The following is an 18730-nucleotide window of genomic DNA, read 5'->3' as shown; positions in this document are numbered from 1 at the left end:
TTGATTAAAAGAAATAATTACTTCTATAGGTGGATACAATCCAAGTGGCAAATTTATTTAAAGAATTACATAGAATATATGGTAAACAATAGATAAATTATGCACTCCAAATGAAAACAAATGAAGTTAAACAGCTATCTAATGAACAGTCAATTAATAAATAAGAAATTAATTATAAACGTTTTAAGCTTGGGGTATTTCAATTTCGCATGATGGTCGGAGAACAACTTTACGCGTACGTAATGAATAAGTGCGTTGATCTGCAAGTGGCTCTAAAAAAAGATTGTTATAGAAAACGTAACTTAGTTAAGTCAATATTTTATATTAAATAAAAGAAATAGAAATACAAATCAGGTGAATACAAAAAATCTTTCAAATCTTTATTCAATAAAGCTAGTTTTTGATTTACCTTCAGTACTAGTTTGCATGCGCTGCTTCTCATCATCGCTCAACTCGTCATAATCCTCACATGTAAAATGGAATTTTTTAACACGCAACTTCTCGTTGAAAATCACATTCTTCGGTTTACCCTTTGCAGTGCCAGGTGTTTTCAATATTGACTTACGTCCAACGTTCAAAGTTGTTACAGATGGCGGCGTTCGTGCGGGAGTTTGTACCTTTGCTGCAGCTTCCTTTTCGATGGGCAGTTCGATGAAATTCGGTGTACCGCTACGACGTTGTGATTTATGCGCATTTCCAGACAGTGTGCTGCGCAACAAATCGTTACAGCCGTTAAATGCCTTTTCCATGTTACTGAGGCTTCGGCGCAACTCATCGCTGCATGTCTTAACCGACTTTGGCGATTCTGCATTTATGCGTGAGTGACGCCTTTGTGCCCCTACAGCAAATGCTGGTGAGCTGTTAGCCGGCAAACTTATAATGGTTGCAGCAGCTGAGAGAGATTTTCGATCACGTACCACCACTGAGATACGCCGCTGTTCAGCACCAACATCCCCATTTCTTGGAGTGCCACTATGTGAACGTCGTTGACGTAGACGCGTTGGCGTTAGCACCATAGCAACGGCTGTTTCTCCATTACCAACGACTTCAGTTTCCTTATTTTTACGCATCTTAGCGTGCATGTTGCGCAACATTGCTTGCAACCCACTACTTGCTTTGGCCATTTTCGCAGGTGGTTTGGCCTTTTTAACTTTGTTTAAATTTGGCTTAGATTTCGACTTGACTGGTTTTGGTTGTTGCATTTCATCCGGATCGCACCAATTATTGGATTTCCATCGTGTTAAATTTGAAAACCGTTTCTCAATGTTGTCCACCTAACAAAATATAGTACGATTAAGCTGATATTAAAATTAATCGAACATCTTCAAATATTGTTGAAGCTTACCTGTAAGTTGAGCATGGACCAAAATCCTTCCAAGTCTACGTCTGTAATTGGTTTCGTATTTTCGCTTCCGTCATCGGCCGCTGCCGTTCCTCTGGCTCGGCATTCGCAGCGATCTATTAGACCCTGGAACTGTTGAAACTTTTTGCTTGTTAGCAATTTCGTTTGACCGACAGTCACATTAATCATGTCATCCCCGCCAGTTTGCCGCAGAAGTAGTGTGTTTTGCTTTTGATATTCCTCCCATTGGTTGCATAATGCATGTAAGCGCTCGATTTCATTACTGAGTTGTTGTCGAAAGTAGCGTACCGCTTCAAGTATCCGCCTGGACTCAAGACTAACAGGCGTAGCAACTGTAGTTTGGGATGCAGTTTCTGCATTTTTAATAGGTGTTGTTGTTGCTGCAGCTGGTAAGCTTCTGTTTTCATTGGCGCTCGGTATGTAAACACTATCGCGTTTTTCGCGCTCTTTACGAGCGCTCACTTTGCCACGCGAAACTGCTACAAACGAGCCAATATAATTTATCGGACGTTCCGTTTCGGCCGAAGGAGGAGTCTTTACCTGAGCCAACTCCTGATTTGTTTTACTTTCGGGAAGTAAAGTCAAATTATCTGTGATAATAATAGTGTAATTGGTACAATTATTTAATAACGATATAAACTCGAGATTTGATTTAAGTTTAAATGTATATCAAAAGAAATAGACGAACAAGTGAAATACCTATAACACAATTCAATTTGAATTTAGTTTCAAGTTGCATACCTTGATCAACCGAGTATTTGAGCTGCGCTTCCAAAACTGTATTTTCTTCAGTTTGGCTAGTGGATTTGCCATCGTCCATTATTTTTTCTATCTCCTCATTATCTACGCCATCTTCTTCAATTTCGCTGCTCATATCGAATTCCGACAAACCACCAGAATAACGTACGAAGTTGAATTTACTTGTTTGTTTAGTTCCATCCGGTTTTTGTTGCTGCTGTATCAGTGTACGCTTCGCCGAAGATGAATTATGTGCTCGGATATTTTGGCGAGATACCACATTCTTTTTGTCATTGGCGGTTTTAGAATTAACGAAGCTGATATTAGGTTTTTTAGAAGTGTGTGGCAAAGGCGATTTTACACGGGTTGATGCAGCATTTGGCTCAAATGGATTGATGTTTAACAAATCAGTTGGTGTTTCAGCAATTGCGAAAGCCGCACTGATGCGCGCCCCGCCAAGTGTGGCCTTACTTTTAATGGCAATTTTATTAGGAGCGTTAGGACGATTTAATGTTGAAATTTGTGCCTTCTTTGCCTTTAGGCTTGTAGCAAGTTTCACATTACATCCTGCTTTTGGACGTTCGGTCGCAACAACTGCAGTTTGTTTATTTTGCAGCAGATGTGCTTTTCCTACAGCACCGGTGCTTCCACCAGTTGTTCTAGGTTTAGGTATGTTTGCGGCTGTGCTTGTTCCAATACCTTTAGGTCGGGTCAGCGGTTTTCGTGATATTGTTCTTGTAACTTTTGGTGGATGAGGACGTGCAAATGCTAATGCACTATCTAAACGATTTTTAAATTGTTTGGCATTTTCACCATTTTTGTTGCTGGTAGATGGATTATTTTTTAAAGGTTCTTTTGAAGTTAACTTAATATCTACATTTGAAATTGCTTTTTGTTTTTGTGATGCTGGAGTTTTTGCACAAAGAGGATATGTCAGTGCGCGACTAAGTGCTTTTTTACTAGGCTCTATAACTGCAGTCGAAACTTTTCCTGTACTTGGTGGTACTGCTGTCGCTTTCATAGCTTTTGTGCTATTCGTATTAGCTAACCTTGAGGTTGTAGCCGTTTTTGTTGATTTCATTGCAGATGCGGCTGGCATCACTACCGAAGTAACGCCCGCCAATTTGGACACAGCCGGAGTTTTTTTAAGTGCAGGTGTTTTTTTTATGTCTACTTTTGTTGCATTATCCTTTTTATCCCTTGGCGGTGTGGGAACAACAGTGTAAAATGATTGCCGGTCCTTTCCGAGCACATCTTTCATCGCGGGAGTCTGCAATAAGGAATAAATTCAATATTTATCATTTTATGGATGTTTAATTAAAAAGGGTTTTTTTTTTTACCATTTTTACCAGGGGATTTTTTAACCCTGCTGGCGGCTTGAAATTATGATAATCTTTTGGCACAAATGAAGCAACTTCTTTGCTTTTAACTTTATTTGATACTACTGATGCTTTTGAATTACCAAATCCACTACCGCTAACCCCTCCACTAGGAACAAATGGTGGCTTCTTGTGCTCTCTCTTCTTCTGTTCTTTTTGTTTTTGAGCTTCCTTCCATTCGATAAATCTTAATAAATACATTTCTTGTCGCGTTGCCTTTTTAGGATTGGCTTTCCCCAATGCCGCCAATGCAATTCGAGACTTATTACAAACGCTTTGATCCGCACTTTTTACGTCACAACATTTTGTGTTGTTTCCTGAATTCCCCATATTCTCTTTATTTTCGTGTTTTTGCAAATTTACGTTTTCCAAGTGGACTTTTTGTTCCTTCGATTCGGTTGACTTTTTAGGTGTCGGGCTGACATTGAGATTACGGCCACTTGCGAAAATTTGCCTGCGCTTCTCAGCTCGGTTCGCATTCTGTAATTCACGGTTTGTACGATTATGCTCAACCGAACTCAACATAGACGAGTTTTCTTTATATAGAATACTGTAACGGTTCATTTTTAGTTTTTATGTAGGCTTTTCTCTTTTATAAAAATAATATTTGTGCATACAGATCACTTGGTAAATGTAAAGTGAAACTATTTCGAACGCTTTGGGTATTTCTACTCAAATTAAACCGAAATTTCCCTTTGAGGAAATTTTCGCGCTGCCAGATTTTTATAATATTATTATTGAAGACACATGCAATGGGAGCCTTTTCTTTATAGATACTCTTTATGGAGATCGAAATATTAATATATATTTTTGTTTTTAATGTTCTCAGGAAGATTACATTTAAATGAATTAGTAATTTGAATCATGAAATCATTGTTCACTATGCAGAATGTCGAATCGTCTATTGTCTCTGCCGAAATCTGTCCCCTATGATCGTTTGGTAGGCTTGAGTGCTAAAGATCATCGATCGAGAACGGGTTTCACCTCTGATGAGCGCACCATTTTTAGGGTGATATCTAGTTGGGCAGCAGGTGAGAGAAGGGTTTATATATGTTGAATATTTCGAGGTCGGCATCACCTGATGGGTCAGGTATTCCTTGGCATTCTAAGGTACTGTATCTGCGGTTGATGCCCTCATCGATAAGACGATACTGCACTGTGTGGTGGACTTTAAACGATTGGTCAGGTGTATAGAGAGGGAGGTTTAGTTTGTGGTGCTGGTTGGATGCGCCAACACATTTGTAGAGTTGATATCCGTATGGGCTGAGGACGCAAGATGACGAAAGCAAAATTTGGTCACATACCGCGTGGACCACTCCCTGTGCGTCTCAAGGTCTAAGCAGGTCTTAAGATGGACTGATTGCATCTAATCGATGTTGAGTTAGGGTGAAACCGTTTTCGGCATAAGCAGCAGAAGTATACTTTGGGTCCCGGGTTGCGCTCAATGCCTGCCCTGAGATGAAGTATATGGAGCAATCTTGTTGCATACATCTGTTTCAGGGACGAAAGACGAGGGTAAGGTATGATGAACTAGACAAGGCTAGTTTAATAAGGTGGCAGCCTTTGGTTGGGACAAACCCGAGTCATTCCGGTAACGTGGAACCGGACAAAATACCATGGGATGGAAGTGCAAACCTTCAATAAATCTAACTCTTAATCTGAAATAGTTAGATGTGTAGCCCAATTGCGATCAAACTAAGAAGTCTGGCAAATATCAGCCGACTGCTTAATCAGCAAGGTATTCCTCTACAAGCGCACATTTCAGACTTTTTAGTTGGGCACATATTATTCACATACTAATATAAAAATTTTAATTTTATAATTTTCCGATTAATCGATCATTGTAGACGATGTGGATGCAATAATATCCTGGATTCTTCTTAATTTTTCTAACTCTTTCAATAATTGCAATAACGACAGTTGGGAAACAACCAACCTTTTGTTAGTTTTGTATTGGAAGGGGAACTGACGTCAGATTTGCCATAATCGCGAAAATAAAGTAACTGTTCTGGGCAAAGGTCACCTTTGGTACTAAATTATCAGCAAGCGGCTCGCGCACATGTTCATCGTTTGAGGTGTAGTGCGCGGACATTGCATTGAAAGCAAGTGTAACTATCTCGTTTTGTGTTGAGCAGGGGATAGGAGCAAATGGCTTTAGTGCAGAGATACTTTTTCTCTACTATTGCGCCGAAGCACTGAGATGAAATATCTGTCAAGAATTTGTCCTGCGGCAAGGAAACGTAGCGGATAGCTTCTCGTTTGGCATAATCGCGTCTCGCATTAATTATTTTTTTAATCATTGCATGTGATAACATTTCGCGAATGTAGTTATCTTATATATAAAATAAAGTCAACTTTTTGTGTGTGTTCGCTAACCGGCCGTGTCTTTGCACCGAATTAAACCAAACTTACACACATTGTTAAGTAGGTATTGAAGATGGTTTACGTATAGTTTGGATGCCTATTGGTGGATAGGGCTCGAGATTTGGTCAAAACGGGGACCCGGGTAACCTTCGGATGTGTATGTACAATATGGGTATCAGATGGAAGCTGTTGGTGAATGCTTTAGTTCAGAGTATTTTTCATGCCGCTCCGTGACTAGGGTCTCGAGATAGAGACTAACACGTGGACCCTAGAATGTGTTTGTACAATATGGATATCAAATTGAAGCTGTTGGTGAATGCTTTAGTACAGAGTATTTTTCATGCCGCTCCGTGACTAGGGTCTCGAGGTAGAGACCAAAACGTGGAGCCTAGAATGTGTTTGTACAATATGGATATCAGATGGAAGCTGTTGGTGAATGCTTTAGTTCAGAGTATTTTTCATGCCGCTCCGTGACTAGGGTCTCGAGATAGAGACCAACACGTGGACCCTAGAATGTGTTTGTACAATATGGATATCAAATTGAAGCTGTTGGTGAATGCTTTAGTACAGAGTATTTTTTATGCCGCTCCGTGACTAGGGTCTCGAGATAGAGACCAAAACGTGGAGCCTAGAATGTGTTTGTACAATATGGATATCAGATGGAAGCTGTTGGTGAATGCTTTAGTTCAGAGTATTTTTCATGCCGCTCCGTGACTAGGGTCTCGAGATAGAGACCAAAACGTGGAACCTAGAATGTGTTTGTACAATATGGATATCAAATTGAAGCTGTTGGTGAATGCTTTAGTACAGAGTATTTTTCATGCCGCTCCGTGACTGGGGTCTCGAGATAGAGACCAAAACGTGGAGCCTAGAATGTGTTTGTACAATATGGATATCAGATGGAAGCTGTTGGTGAATGCTTTAGTTCAGAGTATTTTTCATGCCGCTCCGTGACTAGGGTCTCGAGATAGAGACCAAAACGTGGAGCCTAGAATGTGTTTGTACAATATGGATATCAGATGGAAGCTGTTGGTGAATGCTTTAGTTCAGAGTATTTTTCATGCCGCTCCGTGACTAGGGTCTCGAGATAGAGACCAAAACGTGGAGCCTGGAATGTGTTTGTACAATATGGATATCAAATTGAAGCTGTTGGTGAATGCTTTAGTACAGAGTATTTTTTATGCCGCTCCGTGACTAGGGTCTCGAGATAGAGACCAAAACGTGGAGCCTAGAATGTGTTTGTACAATATGGATATCAGATGGAAGCTGTTGGTGAATGCTTTAGTTCAGAGTATTTTTCATGCCGCTCCGTGACTAGGGTCTCGAGATAGAGACCAAAACGTGGAGCCTAGAATGTGTTTGTACAATATGGATATCAGATGGAAGCTGTTGGTGAATGCTTTAGTTCAGAGTAATTTTCTTGCCGCTCCGTGACTAGAGTCTCGATATAGAGACCAAAACGTGGAACCTAGAATGTGTTTGTACAATATGGATATCAAATTGAAGCTGTTGGTGAATGCTTTAGTACAGAGTATTTTTCATGCCGCTCCGTGACTGGGGTCTCGATATAGAGACCAAAACGTGGAACCTAGAATGTGTTTGTACAATATGGATATCAAATTGAAGCTGTTGGCGAATGCTTTAGTACAGAGTATTTTTCATACCGCGCCGTGACTGGGGTCTCGAGATATAGGTCAAAACGTGGGCCCGGGTAACCTTTGGTTGTGTATGTACAATATGGGCATCAAATGAAAGCTGTCGATAAGTGCTTTAATACGGGGTAATTTTCATACCTATTGATGACTAGGGTCTCGAAATATATGTCAAAACGTGGACCCGCCGTGTCTTTGCGCCGAATTAAACCAAACTTACACACATTGCTAACACTTGATGATCATGAAAAAAGAAGATTTTTTTTTAATTTCAAATCAACGCAAATGAATAACTAAGAAACAATCGTCAAAAAGAAAAAAGAAATTTATTATTTTTTCAATTAACAATCGCTCACGTGCTTATATTTTTCTTATCCATTTAGGAATTTTCACGTGGTAAATTGGAATTCATTAATGTAAGTTTTCATCAAATTTAGTGGATTTATTTTTTCGGTTCATATGCGATAAACTACGTTGCACCATGAGTGAATCAAATAAAAAAACAAAAAATATAATCCACAAAATTTCAGAATACCATAATTACAATAATGTTTATTACAGTACAAATGCCAAGACAATCGCGTATTCATATTAGTCGCTCGACAAATAATAATAGGCGCATGGCAAATGCTCGGAATAACGCGACATCAGAAAAACGTCAAGAAGAAAATGAAGCAAATCGGCAACGAATGGCACGGTCCAGATCAAATCGACCAAGAGACATCAATTTGAACAAACCTGCTATGTAACGGAACTAGACTTGTAGTCAAACGATTGATGAATAATGTTATCGAAGCAACTATTTTAATTGGCAAATTCAAGAATGAAGACGTTCTAATACCGAGAATTCCACCTGAATTGCCATTTGAATTCAAACGTTTGCAACTGCCCATTCGTTTAGCATTTGCAATAACTATCAATAAATCACAAGGGCAAACTTTAGAAATATGCGGGATGAATTTAGAAGAACCAGTATTCACCCATGGTCAACTATACGTTGGCTGTTCACGTGTTGGGAAGCCAACAACATTATATATTTACTCAAAAACAAATAGAAAAACAAAAAATATTGTTTATGCCAAAGCGCTTGAATAAAGAATAAAGAAATAAATAATATGAAAACCATATATTTTCTGTTCTAAACCATATCTATTCTATTTTAGTGTGCCCAGCGAAGCGGGCGGGGTTTGCTAGTAAGTTATAATTTCTTCCGAATCCGATAATTCAGGATGATTTAATAGCTTAACATGGTGTTTTTCTTCTCCTTCTATTAGCCATTAATTTACCCATTATTGTTTTTGCTCTCTTTCCCTTTTTATATTCATACAGGCATAAATAACAAACAATGCAATCGAAACATCCATGTGATTACTATTCATATTTACACCATCAACACAAAATCATATATGAACCGTTTGCCGTCTGGGGCAAACGACATTGAGCATGTTCGCCGTCTGTATCCTACTTTAAACATAAACAAAAATCAGCTGATTTGCGAACATTGACTTTTTCTTCCATAAATACAAAAAGATTATATTGCCAGTCGAAATATTATCTATCGTCAAAATGTTACGGAGTTTTCAGAACCAAAACGCTGTGAAACAATTGCTTCTTATTCACAGATATAAGTCAACTTTATCATCAACCAATGGTACTGAAAACGTTTACGACTGTATCGTAATTGGCGGTGGTCATGCTGGTACGGAAGCATGCGCGGCATCGGCGAGAATGCATGCGAATACGCTGCTTATTACACACAAGCTTGAAACAATTGGAGAAATGTCTTGTAACCCGTCATTTGGAGGAATTGGCAAAGGACATTTAATGCGTGAAGTCGATGCGTTGGATGGATTATGTTCTCGTTGCTGCGATGTTTCTGGGGTGCAATATAAAGTGTTAAATCGTAGACGTGGACCGGCTGTGTGGGGACCTCGCGCCCAAATCGATCGAATGCTGTATAAGCAAGCTGTACAAAAGGAATTATTTAATATGAATAACTTGGAAATACGTTGCGCAGCTGTAGATGATTTGTTCATAGAAGGGCATGCGGAGGGAAGAGCGCAACGTTGTTGTGGAGTTGTATTAAAAAGTGGTGAAATAGTGCAAAGCCGCACCGTTATTCTAACAACGGGAACGTTTTTACGAGCTAATATAAATATAGGACTTGAAGTGCGTCCTGCAGGAAGAATGGGTGATGAACCGGCTATGGCATTGGGTCAATCGCTGGAGAAACATGGATTTCGCCTGGGACGCCTTAAAACAGGCACGCCACCTCGCATTGCTAAAAACAGTATCGATTATAATCGACTAACGCATCATTCGGGGGACAATCCCCCAGCTCCTTTCTCATTCATGAATGAGCGGGTATGGATCGAAGCAGACAAGCAACTGCCTTGTTATCTAACGCACACTACTTTAGCTGTAAATAATATTGTGCGTCAGAATTTGCACGTGAATCGACATGTTACTGAGGAAGTTACCGGTCCGCGTTACTGTCCGTCCATTGAGTCGAAAGTTTTGCGTTTCGGTGAAAAAGTGCATCAAATTTGGCTCGAGCCAGAGGGTTTTGAAAGCGAACTTATCTACCCTCAAGGGCTGTCATGCACTTTGCCATACGAACAACAGGTAGAGCTGGTACATAACATTCATGGTCTGGAGCAAGCTAAAGTTGTTCAACCTGGATATGGTGTAGAGTATGATTTTATTGATCCTCGTGAACTATTTGCCACTCTGGAAACCAAACGTGTGGAAAACCTCTTCTTTGCAGGACAAATCAACGGCACTACCGGTTATGAAGAGGCAGCAGCGCAAGGTATAATTGCGGGTGCGAATGCTGCTAAAAAAGCAATACAAAATCGGACAACTGGTTCCTCCACTGAAAACCCATGCCAGCTGACGATAAGCCGAACTGAAGGTTACATTGGTGTACTCATCGATGACTTAACAACATTGGGTACTAATGAACCATATCGCATGTTTACCAGTCGTGCGGAGTTTCGTCTTTCACTACGACCAGATAATGCCGATATGCGACTGACAGAGAAAGGCTACAATTTTGGTGTAGTAGCCGAAAGCCGCTACAAACGTTTCAAAATCACTGAACAAAAATTACAGCAAGCCATTAACCAACTGAAATCATTGCAACATCATACAAACTATTGGCGACGTGCGCTTGGAGTACGTGAAGCGAAAGCATCCGTCAAAAAAAGTGCATTTGACATGCTTGGCATACCAGCAGACAACATAACACTAACACAGTTGATAGAATTGCAACCTGACGAACTCGGTTGGTTACGCAGTGAAACCGCCATTTTCGGGCGTCTTAAAATTGAGGCATTGTATGCACATTTTGTGGCCGAGCAGCTACGGGATGTAGAGGATGTGCGCCGCGATGAAGGGCTGGCAATACCCGCTGATATTGACTACTTCGCCAAAACGTTGAGCCTATCAAATGAAGAGCGACAAAAATTGGCGTTGATACAACCACAGACTATAGCAGCAGCTAGTCGTATACAAGGTGTAACACCAGCAACCATTGTGCGGCTACTCAAATATGTGAAACGTGGACAGGGATTGGAGCAAGCGGTGAATGCGTGAAACAACGGGCATTGGAAGAAAGGAATTTAAAACAAAGTAATATAGTTATGGCTGAGTAAATTTCAACTAACTGAACGATCGCCTTAGCGAAAGTTAAGTGCAACATGGAAAATTCAAGCCGTATATTTTGGTTAAGTTAGAAGAAAACAAATTATTTTTCCTTTTAGTGACATATACGAGTATTTTATTATTTTTAATATTATTATGCAATAAATATTTTAGGAATGAAGTAAGTTTTAATCAAACCAATTTAGTTTACATATTCAGCAACGATGCACGAAAAGTTAATAAAAATATAAGAATGTATGTATGTATATGTTTTGCTAAAATCTACTATTTCTATAACTCGTGCATATTAATTCATACATCTATGCATAAGTAGGTAATCGCTAATAATGTACATAATTGGAGGTACATTTGCATTGAAGCATATTGCGTGTATGTATGTATGTATTTCTACAAATTCTACACAATTGTGTTCGCTACTTATATCCTGCTATTGTACATAACAAAATAACTACATAACAACGAATCGCTAAAAATAAATTATTGCCACATGCACGAGGCACACATTCGTTCTTGGTGTAAATATGTATATGAAAATTTAACTTTCTTGTATAACATTTATCGTCTTTTCGGATTATAGTTGCTATACAAAAATACTTTTTATTTAATATATTTAAATTTTTTTTGTAACATTTTTGTTTGTTAATTAAAAACTAGAGTATTTAATAAATTAAGGTGAGCAAGAATATATGTTTTTCTTTTGGGATGTGGTTTGTGGTTTTATATCGCATTGCAATTGTACTTGGGCTTGGCAAATGACTCAATCAAAAACTATTCAATGCCACAAAGGAAAGTTATGAAAAACGATGGTGTATTTGATGCAAGCACAGACAAAGGAAACTAATGAAAAACGATGGTTTATTTGATCTTCTTGGCAAAAGTTACATATGGATATGAAGCAATAATGTTTTGGAACTGTAAGTGCGGGTATAGGAAACAGGTGCAGAAAGTTTTAGATTTTTACACTTGTTTATTTGGATTTTTGGCTGTCAAATTGTAAATATTATTACCATTTCGCATATTATTAACATCAATAAATAAAAAAAAGAAGTAATTTTCAAGCATTTGAAGAAAAGTCAAGCACAGCTATATCTTAGCTTAAATAGAATTTTCAGGCTTAAGGTTATTTTGATAAAAATATAAATTCTCTGATGTTTGGGGGCACCTGCTCATTGGATTTCGTTGTAATTGTTCAAGTATTTTTTTACCTACATTTTCATTGTCTTTTTGTACATATTTTAATAGATTGAATAATTATAGGTATGTGAAGGAGATTCAAAAATTTTAAAAAACTTGGCTTGTGTATTTCAACTCTTTGCGTTTTAGCACTCATTAATTTATATAATTTTCCATTTAGGAGATAAAGCAGTGAAAAGTGCTTAAAATCTATTACATGTGGGTACGTATCTATATTTTTGCTTTAAATTGATATATATTATGGCAACATATATGTATTGTAATATTTTTTATATATTAGTATGTATTTGTATATAATATTGCACTGACCTCTTGAATATAGCAAAACAAAGGTGTCAGTTTTCATAGCAATGGACACTGTGCACTGCCTTTAATTGACTCGCAATAATTGCTCCTTAATCGCTTATGTATGGAATTTTCACTTGTTATCGTACAATAACTTTTCAGTATTTAATACATGTTCATACATAGAATAATAAACGATGAAATAAAATGCATATTTTTTGTTTCTGCAACAAAGTAACACCACAATAGGGTTGAGCCAGCTTGATTGGAAACGTATTTTTAAGTACTTTATAGGTATAAATATGTATCCTAATTAGTGCATTTAGCTAAGCGTTGGAGAAACTATAATTATAAAACAAGATAATAACATAAAATATATTAAATTATAATATTAAAAATTTTATAAAAAAGTGAAAATAAACTAATTGCATACAATTGATAATTTTATTGAATATAGTATTGGAATGTATTGTTGACAAATTATATGCTCAGATTTATTTAAGTTGTACAATTTTAAGTCTTGACATACGCAGAGAGGGCGTGTCTTTTAATTGGTGGACGTTTTTTATATTGTGGCACAACATCAAGACGCACACCACAAATTGGAGGAGAAGCACTGCCGAACACCAAATAATACATAAGTTTCTTATGTATGCTCATATCTCATGCTTTTGTCTTTTTTGCTAATTGAATTATTCTGTGGTCGTTTTAAAATACGTTTTAGTGTGCTGAGTCTTTTTGTAAATATGAATCTCTTTCTATATTTTATTTTTAATTTATTTTACGATTAGTCTTAAATATTATACATCAATACTTTGCATCGATTAACGACAAAAGGTTGGACTCTATATTTTTTATGGTGCTGCATTATTTGGAAAATGCGACTTTTTGGATAAAAATCTTATAATGGTTTTCACTTACAAAATGTATTCATTATGAATAATAAAGAAAATACTGCATACGATGCTAACAAATTTAAATGAGATGCTGGAAGACTTACTATTTTACAAATTATTCATAAATAATAAGAATAAAAATTAAGTTAATAAGTTGACTGTTTTCGAAAATTGTTACCTCAAAATATCACCGCCAATTTTGAGGTCGCATTGCAAGACTTTTAAAATTTGAAAGGTTTATACTTATTACAACAAATAGCACATGCAATTACATTTTCAAACATGAATATAGCTAGAAGTGATTATCATGCGGCTTATTGTTTATCAGGAGGCAAAGCCTTTTATATTTTTATGATTTGCATTTGCGTTCACATCCAATGTACATAGTAATCGCACCGTACATAAGCAATACTACTTCAAAAATTGCCTACTGCTATTTTTTAACGTCACGTTTACTCGTAACTCAATGTTGCACACATTTACATTGAATTCCTTATTAATCATTTTAATTTGTTGAATATTTTTGTATGCGTTTTTATTCATAGTCATTATTGTACTGTATGTGTAGATCATTTCCGTAATGCTGGTTGGTTCTATAACATTTATCTTCTATACCGCTAAATATTTCCTCTGTAGTTACGGTAATTTTTTATACGTTTTTCGTTAGAAATTAAATAATTTTTTTGAGTATTTGTTGATTTTCTATAACCTTGATTTTTTAAACTTATGCAACGAGTTGTTAATTCTGGATTTAAAAGTTTTTGTTGAAAGTTTTGCATAAATAAATGTTTTTTTATTGTTTTGTTTTGTTTAGAAATTATTGGTGTCATTCTCTTCATCTTCGAGCATTTCAAGAAATGCGCGTGGCACCAATCCTTTTAATAAACCCTGCTTTCCATACATATAATCGGGATTTACTGGTGAGCATTCCGTAACAAAAATTACCTACCAATCAAGAGTAAGAAACATATTGAAATACTTATACACTTGCATCAAAAGCTCAAAATATCAATTTGCAAATAACAGTTTACCTCATTGGCATTCAGATTCAATTCAGTATGATCTTTAGCGTCGTAGGCGCATAATACCCGTGCGCGTCTCATTTGATCAGCGTTGAGTATTGGATCGCCTGGGTTGCGTCTTCTGCCGCCACTTCCAGCGCCTACGCCAGAACCAGCACCAATGCCAGCGCCGCTACCGCCGCCGCCGCCACCAGCATTGAGCCCAATGCCACTAGAGGCGCTATGATTGCCACTACCATCATCATCATTGTATATATCAATCGGAGCATATGGGGTCGGGCCTCCCAAACTAATCAAAATAATACGTGAATATATGAAGATAGGATGTATAAAAAGTTTACGAAATTTGCGAAAAAATTAAAATATTTCAATTGTAATAAGATGAAATCCATATTTTTTATATATTTCAATTTAGTGATATGCACATTTGATTTGAAGAAATTTGCAAGCAATTTTATTTATAAGACTTCTAATCTTTCCGCTATACACTTCATGACTTCATTTTATAACTATAACCAATACAGATTTTATTAATTAATTTAAAACCATTTCGTGTCTAAATATTTCTTAAAACCAATGTGCTAGGTAGCGAAATTACAGTTCCCAACAATTTAACAAGTATTCATATAATATTTTAATTGAGTGACTAGTATTAGATCGTTATTATACATATTTATGCCTGAGAATACTATTTACTACATCAACACGATTTATTACATATTTTAGGTTACTTATGACAAATAGTGAAAATTTCAACTTTAAAGTTTTATTTATTGTTTGCTAGCAATTGTCAAATTATCTTCATTGTCCTACACGTATATATGTATACTTCGGTCGTACCATGAAACCTTTAATGTCTTTTTTTTCATTGCATACACCTATCAGAGGTATTAAAAAAGGCTTCCTTAACTTCAAGAAATATTACACGGAATAATAATTATAATGCATTTACTTGGCGCAAGCAATATAAATAGATTTTTAATATTTCATTTAATTTTGATTCTTATATTAACCGTTCGTTTATATGTAAATTTGTATTATATAAGAAAGTGTGTGTGTATATAAACTTGGTATTCTATTAACTTTTAATTATGCTTAAAAGAATTTTTTTATAAGTTCAAAAAGAGCAGAAACGAATCAAGTATTTTAGCACCTTACACTTTCTTTAGATTAATTATAAATTTACCTGGTTTTACACGATTTCAAAATTAGTTTAATAAAATTTCAATTTTATTCGCGTCTCTTTACTTTACATGTTATTTATAAAAGCTATTGCTTTTGACATTTCTATGTAATAAATACAACCTTGCTATTCGTATAAACACACAATAATTAACATTTTATCCTAAACCGATGTAATAGCGCTAGTGTCGAATTCTATATTGTAATGCTCCAAAATATCTGTAGTTGCGAATGGGTTGGTATTATTTGATTGATTCCTGAGGGTGCTACTGGTATTTTCGTGATTCTCATCAACGTTTACTTCATCGTTATTTATATCGATTGTATGGAAATTATCTAAATCTTCATTATCATCAAATTCATTGAATACGTGTGTATTGAAATCGTTTGATTTCGCTAATGGATGGACGATTGAGTGGTTAATCGTATTGGGAGGCCCATCCACATCTTCACTGTTTATGCGGAGGCGTGGCTTTGCGGGTCGCAGTCTGCAAACCAATTGATTTGATTCACTCATTTTTAGCAAGTTTTAAATTAATGTATTGCTATTGCATGTATTGGAATTTTTAAAATAAAATAAACTGCATGTGTAAATACAAGTATAATTTATATAGGTGCTAACGAAAATTATATTCGATTCGGGCATTCAAAGTTTGAAAGTGCGCAAAATACTAGTCATAAAAAATACCATTTAAATCATTGAACAAATTTGCATGTAATAATGTTAATTGGTGCGACTTACTTGGCCAAATCGCGCTGCAAAATATTCATTGTGTCTATACAGTGTTTGTAGTAGCGAACCTGTGTTTCAACGAATGCATGCAAATGGCGTAAATGTGATGCCTGCGATGTGCTGATCCCTTCAAGCAATACTTTGGTTATCTCTGCTTGACGATCGAATTCTGCTTGTGCGACACGTAGTTCTCTCTCAGCCTGTGAAAAGTTCATTTACTCAATTTACTCAATAAATCAATTTGTAGAAAACAGTATTTTGCGTCTACATATATATTAAATACCTGCTCAAGAACTGCCTCCGGGGAGACACCATCTTTCTAATAATTCCATATTTATGCAGCGTTAAATACATTAAATTAGCATTAAGACTCTTATAATAATAATCATACGTAACAACTCTTTAAAAACAGTATGAAATTAAAAAAATTTATACTTAATAATTCTATTTGCTCATTAAGGCATAATGTCATAGGATTTTGAATGTTTCTTGCTGATCTAAGTATCTCCTTGTATGATTTTCATTACTGTTGTGATTCTGACAATTTAAATGATGCCTTTAAATTTATTTGGAATGCTGCTGAAGGACAATTTTTTGGCCTCATATGAATCTAGTTTGCTCCGACCATCATGGGAATGGTTCTAAGTTGCTCCTGCTATAGGTTTATTATTTAAAAAAATCTGTTACATTCGAATAAAAAACTGTCCGTATTTTGGCGTCGCGTTTCATTAATATTTACAAAAATATTTTTATTAATTTAGTAGCCAGAGTTCTTGTTAAATTTTAGAGTATTGGTTATTTATAACTATTACTCTTACATATAAATAAATAAATAATTTTTATTAATATTCACAAAAAAAAAAAAAAATCCCTAGTTTACGAAAAATTTTAACCCTGAATGCATACGTATGTTTGAAAATATTTCTCGCGATTTCTTACCGTCTGTTGTCCTAACATACTTCTGGCTTTCTTCACGCGATTTTTGCATGCGTCCAGGTCAAGACTTCGATAATTAGAATTACATAATTAATAAACCAATATGATACAAATGCTGGCACAGATATTTATACTTACCGCTTTGTTTCTAATATGCCACGCTCCTTCGTAATAGTTTTCATTTCGCCGTCTAAGAATTTTCGCAAAGGCTGAGTGAAGCATATGCCGGAGGAAGCAATGAAATCACGTTCGCACTGGCCTAGTTTTTGTTCAGCTTGTCCTACTTTTATTAAAGCCTGGCCGTATGGTAAATCTTGTCCAAAATCTCCACCAGCCTCAATCATATCCAACGCTAAGTGCTCTAAGTTGCTCAGGCGTTGCGGCTTGGTTTTTTCAATTTTTTCAAAAATGAAGTCTTCAATGCGATTCTGTGGATTGGGAATCAACACTGTTTCAGTGTCACGTACTATTTTTTCTGTCCATGCTTTTGTTATATCGGCACGTTCAGCTAGATTTTGGAACTCATTGTCGTATTCTGTGCGTTCGGTTGTGCCGAGCTTTTCCTCCGTCAGCTAGTTGCAAACATGTATGAAAATGTTATGTTACCAATCGATGTTTGTGAGAAAATCGTGCTCAAAAGATAACATAAAAGGTAGTATAAATGAGAAGCGCAATGTCATTTAGATCCTATTGGCTTAAAACAATTCATTAATTCCTTTATACTTTGGTCACCTCATCAATCGACTATTCAGTGAAACAATAGCCTGATCCAATGGTGTCATAATAAATATATGGTTTGCGCCCACCACCCACTGACATAACATCGCTTTCATGCCTGCAGGCATATTTACACACATTACCTGCACCACTCTAGACAGTGTACTCCCCGCCTCCTTTACTAGATTTTTCACATTGAAATTTGGCAAATTTATATTCATTTCTACTAGATATGAATGCCCCGTTGAATTGAAACGATAATACCTATTTTTTCAATGATTTTTAAGTATTTTTCACTATTTTTTTTATATCCGTTCTGTTCGATTAATTTTTCTAATAGTGCAAAAATATCCAATCGTTTCCAATAAGAAAACAAGATTTTCAGAGAGAGAAAAAAGAAAACACAGGGATGCAATTGGAATTGCTTTGTACAATACTCGAATACGTATTTTACAAATAGACATATACAAAAATAGGTTCCTTATGTTAAATGATTCAACAATTTAATCATGTGCTTGTTTTATAAATTATTTATGTAAATGCTTAGAACAAAATGAAACAATTAAAATATATATCTCTTTTGAATAATTTTCCGATTATTCC

General features: G+C 36.2%; 3 protein-coding genes across 6 annotated transcripts; 1 reads left to right on the top strand and 2 right to left on the bottom strand.

The window, feature by feature from the left end:
* Window positions 1-17: 17 nt before the first annotated feature.
* On the bottom strand, window positions 18-4135 carry LOC128868691 (guanylate kinase-associated protein mars). Its single transcript, XM_054111086.1, has 5 exons — window positions 3442-4135; window positions 2105-3371; window positions 1346-1953; window positions 410-1274; window positions 18-272 (listed from the first exon to the last, which is right to left on the bottom strand). The coding sequence occupies exons 1-5, from the start codon at window positions 4042-4044 to the stop codon at window positions 184-186; spliced, it is 3432 nt and encodes a 1143-aa protein (XP_053967061.1). The 5' UTR covers window positions 4045-4135; the 3' UTR covers window positions 18-183.
* Window positions 4136-8959: 4824 nt separating this feature from the next.
* On the top strand, window positions 8960-12029 carry LOC128865658 (protein MTO1 homolog, mitochondrial). Its single transcript, XM_054105891.1, has one exon. It carries the CDS (start codon window positions 9063-9065, stop codon window positions 11091-11093), a length of 2031 nt encoding a protein of 676 aa, XP_053961866.1. The 5' UTR covers window positions 8960-9062; the 3' UTR covers window positions 11094-12029.
* A 1639-nt stretch (window positions 12030-13668) lies between these two features.
* LOC128865659 (endophilin-B1) lies at window positions 13669-18523 on the bottom strand. Of its 4 annotated transcripts, XM_054105894.1 has the most exons (8): window positions 18271-18523; window positions 17549-17982; window positions 17414-17477; window positions 16758-16793; window positions 16484-16674; window positions 16072-16229; window positions 15911-15969; window positions 13669-14482 (listed from the first exon to the last, which is right to left on the bottom strand). In XM_054105894.1, exons 1-8 carry the CDS (start codon window positions 18346-18348, stop codon window positions 14348-14350), a joined length of 1155 nt encoding a protein of 384 aa, XP_053961869.1. In that variant the 5' UTR covers window positions 18349-18523; the 3' UTR covers window positions 13669-14347. The 4 variants fall into 4 exon arrangements, with proteins under 4 accessions (XP_053961869.1, XP_053961870.1, XP_053961867.1 ...); XM_054105895.1 differs by lacking the exon at window positions 16758-16793 and having other exon boundaries at window positions 18271-18520; XM_054105892.1 differs by lacking the exons at window positions 15911-15969; window positions 16072-16229 and adding an exon at window positions 14569-14848 and having other exon boundaries at window positions 18271-18518.
* Window positions 18524-18730: the final 207 nt, after the last annotated feature.

This window comes from Anastrepha ludens, chromosome 6, assembly GCF_028408465.1.
Source record: "Anastrepha ludens isolate Willacy chromosome 6, idAnaLude1.1, whole genome shotgun sequence".
In the NCBI taxonomy this organism is placed as follows: domain Eukaryota; kingdom Metazoa; phylum Arthropoda; class Insecta; order Diptera; family Tephritidae; genus Anastrepha; species Anastrepha ludens.
This window is presented reverse-complemented; position numbering and strand designations above follow the sequence as displayed.

Coding starts and splice junctions, on each gene's coding strand:
- LOC128868691 (XM_054111086.1), bottom strand. CDS start 4,044: ATGAACCGTTACAGTATTCTATATAAAGAAAACTCGTCTATGTTGAGT. Junction 1,954..2,104: donor CAAATACTCGGTTGATCAAG/GTATGCAACTTG, acceptor TTATTATCACAG/ATAATTTGACTTTACTTCCC. Junction 1,275..1,345: donor GGTCCATGCTCAACTTACAG/GTAAGCTTCAAC, acceptor ATATTTTGTTAG/GTGGACAACATTGAGAAACG.
- LOC128865658 (XM_054105891.1), top strand. CDS start 9,063: ATGTTACGGAGTTTTCAGAACCAAAACGCTGTGAAACAATTGCTTCTT.
- LOC128865659 (XM_054105892.1), bottom strand. CDS start 18,348: ATGAATATAAATTTGCCAAATTTCAATGTGAAAAATCTAGTAAAGGAG. Junction 17,983..18,270: donor CACTGTCTAGAGTGGTGCAG/GTAATGTGTGTA, acceptor GTTTGCAACTAG/CTGACGGAGGAAAAGCTCGG. Junction 16,675..16,757: donor CGGAGGCAGTTCTTGAGCAG/GTATTTAATATA, acceptor AACTTTTCACAG/GCTGAGAGAGAACTACGTGT.